Source organism: Triticum aestivum, chromosome 4B, assembly GCF_018294505.1.
Source record: "Triticum aestivum cultivar Chinese Spring chromosome 4B, IWGSC CS RefSeq v2.1, whole genome shotgun sequence".
Taxonomy (NCBI): domain Eukaryota; kingdom Viridiplantae; phylum Streptophyta; class Magnoliopsida; order Poales; family Poaceae; genus Triticum; species Triticum aestivum.
Genome location: NC_057804.1, coordinates 25,574,991 through 25,585,011, shown reverse-complemented (window position 1 = coordinate 25,585,011; position 10,021 = coordinate 25,574,991). Strand labels below are relative to the sequence as shown.

At 47.7% G+C, this 10,021-nt stretch overlaps 1 protein-coding gene across 1 annotated transcript; it reads right to left on the bottom strand.

Annotated features, from left to right (window-relative positions):
- Positions 1-6,198: 6,198 nt before the first annotated feature.
- LOC123090722 (costars family protein) lies at positions 6,199-9,003 on the bottom strand. The gene is made up of 2 exons (XM_044512055.1): positions 8,722-9,003; positions 6,199-6,631 (listed from the first exon to the last, which is right to left on the bottom strand). Exons 1-2 carry the CDS (start codon positions 8,809-8,811, stop codon positions 6,449-6,451), a joined length of 273 nt encoding a protein of 90 aa, XP_044367990.1. The 5' UTR covers positions 8,812-9,003; the 3' UTR covers positions 6,199-6,448.
- Between the last annotated feature and the right edge of the window lie 1,018 nt (positions 9,004-10,021).

The following is a 10,021-nucleotide window of genomic DNA, read 5'->3' as shown; positions in this document are numbered from 1 at the left end:
CCCGCAACTCATTTTCCACCTTCCTTCCCCTTCCCCTCCACCTCCCCCTTGTCCCAGAGCCCTAACCACCGCCCCCGCACTGACTGCTCTTCTCCGTCATAGCCCAGATCTAGGATTGATGGTTCATCCAGATACGACAAGAGGTTGGTGAGAGGCTCAGAGAACAGAGGGAGAGGTTTCAGCTGGCCCTCGCTTGGATCTTCAGAGCCAGGCGACTCATTGTCCGCCACGAAGGCGAAGGCGTGACATTTGAGCTCCTCGGTGTTGGGTGCTGCAGAGGTCCTCTATGCGGCGAGCTCCTCAAAGAAATAGTAAGCCAACACTAGGTGGGTCTCATGTGTAAAACAAATACTACTATGAAGGTAGTGTTTGGCGAATCTGGCTTTGCACATAGCCCTAGGAGCCTCCAAAATGCTCCCTCGGTCTGAAATTACTTGTCATATAAATGGACCCGGTTGTAAGGACCTGACTCAGTAAACAATTAACACACACACCCCTATATCTGAAAAATAAAAGCAATCAACCCATCCCCCCGTGGAGCAGCGCTACTGCCAAAGCAGCGCTAGCTCGGCCGACACGGCGGCGCCCAGACCCTGTCGACCGTTTGGATGCCGTGGCAGGGAGCATGAGCCCCGGCAGGGCAGAGACAGAGACGAGGAGGAGGTGGAGCGAGGAGGAGATGGGCAGGAGCGAGCAGTTGAGTGCGGCGTGTGCGCCCCTGTGCGCATCGCGGTGGCGGACAACAACCACGAGCAGGTCGGCGTGTTCGCGACACAGCGCCACAACCTCCTGCTCGGCGTGCCCGCGACAGCCGCGGCGACAAGGACCAGCGGCGGCGAGCAGCAGCAGCCACACCAGCGGGGAGTTGCGGTGCCGAGCAGCAGCACACTGGGCGGAGCACTCGCCGGGTGGCAGAGCTCCGACAGCACAGCGGCAGGGCCCGGTGAACGCGTAGGATTGGAAGCCACTTCGTGTCGGGGCCCTGAGCTTGTGGCTAGGGGCGAGCCGCCGGCCAGGGAAGAGGAAGGCCGCCCCGCGAGCAAGGCCAGGGAGGAGGGAGGCCATCCTGCGGTGGCCAGCCACCACCTTGGAGGAGGCAGGGGACGGGGGTGGGAGGGGGGCTGATTGCTTTAAATTTTTTAAATAAGGGTACCTTTGTGAAATCCAGGGAGGTATATGTTAATTTTTTTTACCAAATCATCCCCTTACAATCCGGCCCCACTTGTCAGAAAGTGATCAATCAGGCTAAATCACCTGATGAGTGCAATTTGCAAAAAGTTTACTAGATACATGGTGACTTTTGCAAATAATTAGGGACCAGGTATTTTCCGTAAACGAAGCCCCAAATGTGGTGGTTTCTTGCAATTAACTCCTATTATGAGCATTGCGTTACTACATGAAGTATTCAATAGTCATCTTGTATAAATAGTAATGGTAAGAGCTTGGATGTAACTGTTTAATTTTTTAAGTCATAATGGTAATCTTTTGGCGCGTGGATACTGGATATATAGGCAATCATCTGTTCACCTTTCTCATTTTTTGTATGGCACTGTGAAATGTGAATTCATTCATAAAACCCACTCTAGATGCAGCAAACAGACATTGCTAACAGTTTCCCTCTTCGATTACGAAAACACATTGCTAACAAAGTCACTCTTAGCTGATTAGAGTTATATGTCATCCCGATGTAAACTTGCACTAGGACCATATGCTAGTCTAACCGTGTTCTATGTTTTCCAGACTATGGAAAATCCGCTGGAAAGGATTTTATGGACGTTCCAGAACTTGAGGGCTGTACAACAGACTGCAAATTTTGGCAAATTCCCAAGCATTATGTCGATATTTTCTTCACTGAGATTTGGTCCTCACATTGAAAAACTCAAAATTCAGGTAATATAAGATGCACCCTTGAACTTGTATGTCTCGGTTAACAGACAGCCATTAATGGATTGAGTTGTTTAACTAACACAGCAATCTTGGACTTCCTTGTGTAGGTAATCAGGCCGGAAGTTGAAACTGGCAATGGTGATGCCATCGATCAAGATATTCTTGATGCAGTGATATATGATGACATGTTTGCTAATCTCAAACATGTCTCGGTGGATCGCCCGAAGTACTTGCCAAATGACACGTGGTTTATGAAGTTTCTGCTATCAAAAGCAGGGGTGCTTGAATACTTTTTTGTCAGTTTCAACCATGGAGAAGAAACCAAAGCTTACGTGGAAGCATGTAAGGAGTTGGCAACGTGTGAAAAGGCGTCTCCGGAAGCTATGCTCATACTAAGGCCTAGAGACAAGCCTACCCCAGATATTTAAACCCCTAATCATGTTAGTTGCTGCATGCTTAAAGCATAGATGATACCAGATGTGGTTTTCCTTTTTGAGGTGGACTTCACCAATTGCCATGTTTGTGACTTGTTATTTCAGATGCTCATATGAACAATGCACAAGTATGACCTCACATCGCAATGTTGTTGATTGCTATAATTTTTTTAACATTGGATCTCTTGCTAGGAAACTGCTAGACATTTATTTATTTTTAATCACAAAATTTATCTGTTGGGCCACATTTGAACCAGCTCCTAACTTGCAGAATTCCTTCCACCCACCCGTGTTAGGCATGTTGCATGCTCGTGGTGTAATGTTTGCTTCTTAAATTGGATCACTTGTGGTGTGCCATAATTTCTTAGGGCATCTCCAGCTGCGCCCCCAGGAAGGCCTCCCCAGGCGTTTTTTTCGCGCCGGCGCCGAAAAAACGGCCCAGTCGCGCCCCCAGGACGCCGAAAATCGCCGGTTCGAACCTTTTTTCCGCCCGACGGTCACAGGCCGAACCCGGCGCGCTGGGGAGCCGTTGGGGGCTCCGTCGCTAGGGAAAAGCACGCCTGGCCCACACCGACAGGGGAAAAGTCAAGGTTTTCTTCCCCCGACTCGCCTCGCACCCCCCACGCCCTCGGCCACCACTAGCTACATCCCGGCGACGACCGCCGGCCTACTCCGCTAGACAGCCATTCCCCGCCGGAAAATAGCAGCGCTTCGCCGCGGCAGCCCCTCCCGCAGCAGCTGGTCGTTTTCGGCCGCCGTCTCCGGCCGCGTAGGCGCGGTTTAACGGCGGGTACACGCCCACCGAGCGCAAGGTGTTCGGCGTTTTGACTGTCTCGGCGATGGACTCGGATGAGGAGGAAGAGCTCGCCGCGCTGCTGGAGGAGGAAGCCGCGGCCGACGTCCAGGAAGAAGAGCATCTGATGGTGCTCGCCGCCCTCGCCCAACTGCTGGCGATCAATGAAAAGCCGCATCGAGGTGGCTCGGCGCCGGGGCGGGTGAAAGCAAAGAACCGGTATCGTCTGCAAGGCTACTGCATGCTCTACTCCGACTACTTCGCCGATGCTCCACTTCATGGCGAGAGAACATTTCGGCGCCGTTATCGAATGAGCCGAAAGCTCTTCCTCAGGATTGTGAATTCCGTCCGGGAGTTTGACAACTACTTCAAGTGCAAGATGGATTGCACTGGCGCTCTTGGATTCACCTCCATCCAGAAGTGCACGACAGCGATGAGGATGCTTGCATATGGAGCTCCCGGTGATTCACTCGACGACTATGGGCGCATGGCCGAGTCCACCAGCATAGAGTGTTTCTACAGGTTCTGTCGGGCAGTGGTGGCAGTGTTTGGGCCACAATACTTGAGAACACCCAATGCGGAAGACACTGCTCGGATCCTAGCCCAGAATGCAGCAAGAGGATTTCCTGGGATGCTTGGAAGCATCGACTGCATGCATTGGCAATGGAAGAACTGCCCATTTGGTTGGCAGGGGATGTACAAAGGCGCCAAAGGCGGTTGCAGTGTGGTGCTTGAAGCGGTAGCCACACAGGACCTCTGGATTTGGCACTCCTTCTTTGGTATGCCAGGAACTCACAATGACATCAACGTGTTGCAGTGCTCTCCTGTTTTTGCCAAGCTCGTTGAGGGTCATTCTCCTCCGGTGAACTTCGAGATCAATGGGCACCAATACAACAAGGGGTACTATCTAGCTGACGGCATCTATCCGGGATGGTCGACATTTGTAAAGACGATCTCAAACCCTGTGGCAGGAGGCAAGAACGCCTGGTTTGCGAAGGTTCAGGAGGCTTGCAGGAAGGATGTCGAGCGGGCATTTAGTGTGCTCCAATCTCGATTCGCTGTTGTTCGGTACCCCGCTCAGACCTGGTCGAAAGATCAAATGTGGGATATCATGACTTGCTGTGTCATCTTGCACAACATGATCATCGAGAGCGAGCAAGAAGACCCAGTGTTTGACACTGAACCATACTACAGGCAGGGTCCTCTAGCCGAAGTTGATCACCAGCTACCGGCAACTTGGACTGCCTATCTCAGTATGCGTCAGGAGATCTGAGACCCACAGGTGCATCATCAACTGCAGAAAGATCTGATTGAGCACCTATGGAGGCTCAAGGGGGACGCCGCGTGATGAAATACGAGTTTTTATTTGTTGAACTATATAATTTGTATTGAATTATTTGTTGTTGTAGTATTTTGTTGAAGTGTTTGATTTTTCTGTGATGAAATATGTGATAAAGAATAATTGTGTTGATAATTGAACGCCGAGACACGGCAAAACCACGCCGATTACGGGCCTATTCTCGCCCATATGGGCCATTTATTCGCCGAAATTAGGCTGCAAAGTGGGCCAATTTCGACGCCTGGGAGCGAGCTGGGGGCGACGACTGGGCGCAAAACCGCCCCCAGCGCCGAGTGTATCGCCGGCTCGCCCCCAAGGGGCGATTTGTATGCGTCCTGGGGGGGCCAACGGCTGGAGATGCCCTTAGCACCCTACCCTACTTATCGTACATAAGATTTCTTGCCAAGTCTTACCGTGACTAATAATTTTCTCCCTGCAAAAGTTGTGACTTGCTGACACATTTGGCACAAAAAGTGTGGCAAATTTAGGCACCAACCAAACAGACTTGTTGTCTGAAGTCTTGTGTTCTCTGTCGTCTTGATAATTGCACGTGCATTATTATGCCTCCCATCCTTATGCACAAACCAATTTTCAAATGCAAAAAACATGGAACACTAGACTTGCAATGCATTCTCTAGCCATCTACGTCCTTTTGTTTGTTCTCGACTTTGTGTTTGGAAGTTTGTAGAAGATTGGAACGATACTTGTTGAAGATAAATGTCTTTCCCCTTTTGCTGAAGGCCAAAAGTGTTTAGTTTGTTCTGATAGTAATCCGTACTCTTGGTATCCGAAATCCTTGTACTATATATGGTCAGTAAGAAGATAAAGTTTGTGGTCACTGGCCACAAGACCAATTTTTATCAGAATCTCAATCTAGTCCATACAACCCTATCATTAACTGGATCATGTTCAACATTGTATGGAGCCTCTCAAAATTATCCTAGGAGTCTTTACTTGGTAGAATCTTAACCTGTAAAAATTCTAACAAAATTGTGATCGTGTTCAACATTATCATTTGACCCTATTTGATTCAACCATTTCTTGTGATTTGTTGTATACATTTGTCATGACAAAGTACCAAATGCTCTCTTCTTTGCCCTATTTTTCTCATACAGAGATTCCAATGTATCACAGATTTTAAAAACTATATAGGTAGAACCAGACATGATCATAAATTCTACATCAACCCTAGGAAGTCCGGTGCTAGCAAGGGAAGACCGGTCAAATTCTTGATCACGAAGCTGATGAATCCTGCAAAAGGTCAGACCTCACATCCCAACGCGTGGATGACTATAACAAAAACTATCATCACAAAACTTTCCATGAACTGATTATCATTTGCCCCATCCATGAAAGGTGACGCTAAGGAAGAACTAATTGCCTCTTCAGGCTGGTTATTTTCTTCCCAATGTCTCCTATCCTCACGAGTCGTGACTAATACTCCCTCCGTCCAGAATTACTTGTCATAGAAATGAATGTATCTAGACGTATTTTTAACTCTAGATACATCCATTTCTATCAATTTCTACAACAAGTAATTCGGGACGGAGGAAGTATGAAGAGAAAGAGTCACTCCACACTACCAAAACAAACTAGTTATATAGCTCTACACACAAGTGCACATACACTGTACAGCTCTCCCACAATTTATATAACATGGTGTGAAGAAAGAAAAGAAAGTATTCCAAAGTTGGAGCTATCTGCACAGTACTATACATGTCATTGTCAGACAAAGCAATGTGAAGTACACTCTCAATAACTGTGGCCATTTACTTCAAAGTTGGAGCTTGTCGCTCTATCTTTCACAACACAGTACATCAGCACCGGGTTTCAACAACCATGCAAGCAATAGAGCAAAGCAATTGCATAGATCATGAGTTCACATCTCACAATAGTACTCTTCTAGGAGCACCAAACGGTTCATGGGAATTTAAGCACAACAAATTACAAGCAGATTGACACAATAATGTGGAAGACTTGCCGGTGTTGCAAACTTCAAGTGGCAGCAACCGTGGAGGGAGGGAAGAGGGTTATCTCCACATTGTCATGAACACCCTGCAGAAGCATTTCACCATCGTAGGTGACAACTTTCCTCTTCTTGGCGGCCCGTAAGGTGCCAACTAATGCTTCAAATATGTTTGCGCATCTGTCGTCATTGAAGATGACACCAAACTTGACCTGCAAAGCACAATACTTCAATTACAAAAGTTGAAATCCATTGATTATGTTCACAAGATGCAGGAAAGCTGTGCTACAAACTTTCTCATGGATAAGTTTCTATGGTTCCTGTAAAATCATATAAGTTTCTGTGTTACAAGCCCAAGCATTGATAACGATGCTAATAGGATGCATGTTTAGAACTCACAAACACATAACCCTTTCAGTGAAATAAGAACTGCATTTAGCAAGTCTTTGAATCATGAGTTCAGTTGCCTGCTGCAGTGTTGTGCTTCACGAATATGCCATGTCAGCATAAGTATGAAACATCAAGATTTATGCAGCTCTGAAGTCTACAATAATGATGTCACGCTGACTGAAGTATTCTTGTGTCCATTTGTCTGTTTTGATGTCAAAATTTATGAAGGGTTAAAGGCTGAGGCAAGTTAAGAAATATGTGATTGACTGCTACACACAATAAGTCTCCCTCCCAAGTCCAGAGATAGGGGTGGTTATAGCCATCTCATCAAGTCGAGAAGCATATATCATTTTACAGTTTCTAGGCAAAATGGGTGGTTTTAGCCATCTCATCAAGTCCAGAAGTGTATGTCGTTTTACATTTTCTAGGTAAAAGAATGGTTTTAGGCATCTCATCGAGTCCACAAGTGTGTGTCGTTTTGGCATTGCTCTGATTAACAAGTATTTCTCCTGTTAATGCTCTTCCTTGGAGAGAGCACACCAGAATTAAGAAAAAATTAGAGGACCTAGGATTAAGAGAAGGAAATCGTGATTAACTGAGGATACTCCTTCATTCTCATGACCATGGCAAAAACGACCAACATTACTGAACAGAGGGTGTACTTAATTTAGCATTTGTCACAAAAGAGGAAGATGGAGAAATCACAGCGACGAGCCATTTTAAGCCACTAATAAGCACTATAGAACCTTACATGGCCAAGAAAGAAGAAACAAAAGGGAATATGTGACTGAAGCCTACAACATGACATAATACTAGGCAACTTGACACTTGGAATGGGAATGCAAAACCCATTAGACGGCGCAATGCGTTATTCATGTTCTTGTCTAATCTCATCCGGTTATGAGCAGGCTATAACAGCAACTTAATGGACATAACCGTCTTCCTGAAATAGTAAACATTCAGATAAAACTGTACTACAGTGTTATAAGGAAAACTTAGCCGCGGCTTGCGAAAATTCTAGAGAAAGTGCACAGTTACGCAGTAATTCTGTGTAAATTTCTTTCTCATAAAACTGTAGTGGACGTCTTGATTGCCAATCAGACTGCAGTGCCATGTGCGGCAAGCTGGTGGTTTCTGCGCGCCCAGTGGATAAAATGTGAACACACCGAACTGAATATACAGTAACCATAGGGAAATTTATACAGTAGTAAAATTCTGTCCCACAGGCAAAGAAGGGGAATTTCGTCCTATGGTTTTGATCCGATCTATTCATCAGCTTGTCAGTTATCCAGACCTTTATTTACAAAGCAGCGCCATGTGGTTTCTTAACACTTGTGCGCGTCCAGCGGATAAACTGTGAACACACCATCATACTGAACACATCACACAGTAACAATAGTAGGAAAATTTACACTTGGTAAAATTCCGTCCCACGGGCACGGAAGGGGAAATTCGCCTTACTACGGGTTTGATTCGATCTATTCACCAGCTTATCAGTTATCCAGACCATTCACTTTGTTCCAGAAGCAAATGGGTTTCATCATCAGCTATGTTCCATGGCCCTGCTTTTACTGGTCTCAGCAGCAACAACAACGAGAACAAGAAAAACACAGCCTTTCAGTCCCAAACAAGTCGGGGCAAGGCTCAGAACTACGGTGCAAATCATGGATCTGCGCTGCACGCATCATTTTCGATTCGCTCATTCAGACGGACGAATCCGCCGGCCCGTGCACACATCAGCGGAACCGCACAGGTCGCCGCGGGACCCGGCAAAACGGGCAATGGCGGGAGAACCCGCGTCGGGCGATCGGCGGCGCGCGCACCGGCGTAAGACGGCCGCGAGAATGGGGGTCGAGATCGGGGCAGAGCGCGGGGGAGACGGCGGATCTGAGACTGGTTCGTGGATACGCACCTTGTAGGAGCCGTCGGGCTGCTGCTGGCCGAGCCTCTGGATCTCCTCCCTGAGCTTCCCGACCTCCTCCTCGACGTGCCCAAGGTTCATGGCGCCTCTTCTTTCTTTCTGTGAATGATGCTTGGATCTTGTCGCAGCGGGATGCGGATTTTTTTCTTCTTAATATCTATCGGGGTAGATGGAGGAGAGCCCGCGGGTTGGTTGCTTGGTTGGTTGGTTGAAGGCTTCAGTGGCAGTGGCACCAACCGTCGAGGGGGGAGCACATGGACCGTTGGATCGTGAATGGACGGGCGAGATGAAGGCAACGACTGGGCAACCATGGATCAAGTCGCACAAAATTCACCTTACACAAAACCATGGATCAAGTCTCCATGGGACCTACATTTTTTTTAGGAAAGGTCTTCATGAGATGTTGATTTAAAAGCGGATGGATAAGCTGGTTGACACGTCTCACTCGTCAAAGGCACATGAATAATGTCAAAAAAATGGATTAAGTCTCCATGGGACTTACTCTTTTTTTTAAGAAAATGTCTCTGTGAGACTTTGATTTAAAGGCACATGGATAAGCTGGTTGACACGTCTCACTCGTCTCTGGCTGCCTTGTGTTACCTAAGGTGAGGGGCAACCCTGATTTTTTTTTACAGGGTTTGTAGTTTCTTTTAGAAAAAAAAATTGGTGGCAGGTCTCGATGGTGGTGATGGTGGAGACAATGTCGCGGAAGTGTGATGCGTCCATTTTACATCATTATTTCTTATCACAAAATTATACATATTTTACACATCATCAACCCATTCTTATATCTTTGTCTTCTTAATTTGCATGTAGCAATGGAGGAGGGGATTGTCAGAAAATTAAAAAAACGACCAATAATACTAGCAACAAAGAAACTAGTTGCTTGGAGCTTCAAAAAACCAGAAAAAGAAAACATAAAGTCTAAATTTCATGGGAAGAGAGCCAGGGGCACCGGACTCAAGTCAGGGAGGTGCCTCTGAGGCTTACACGACCTGACCTGGGCCGCGAGCCAGGGGCACCGGACTCAAGCCAGGGAGGTGCCTCTGAGGCTTACACGACCTGACCTGGGCCGCGAGCCAGAGGCACCGGACTCAAGCCAGGGAGGTGCGTGTGAGGCTTACACGGCCTGACCTGGGCCGCGAGACAGGGGCACCGGACTCAAGCCAGGGAGGTGCCTGTGAGGCTTCCACGACCTGACGTGGGCCGCGAGCCAGGGGCACCGGACTCAAGCCAGGGAGGTGCCTGTGAGGCTTCCACGCCCTGACCTGGGCCGCGAGCCAGGGGCACC

What these genes read in the sequence shown, in the direction of transcription:
- LOC123090722 (XM_044512055.1), bottom strand. Translation starts at nt 8,811, where the DNA reads ATGAACCTTGGGCACGTCGAGGAGGAGGTCGGGAAGCTCAGGGAGGAG. An exon ending in AGCCCGACGGCTCCTACAAG is followed by an intron (nt 6,632 to 8,721) that starts GTGCGTATCCAC and finishes TGTGCTTTGCAG; the next exon opens with GTCAAGTTTGGTGTCATCTT.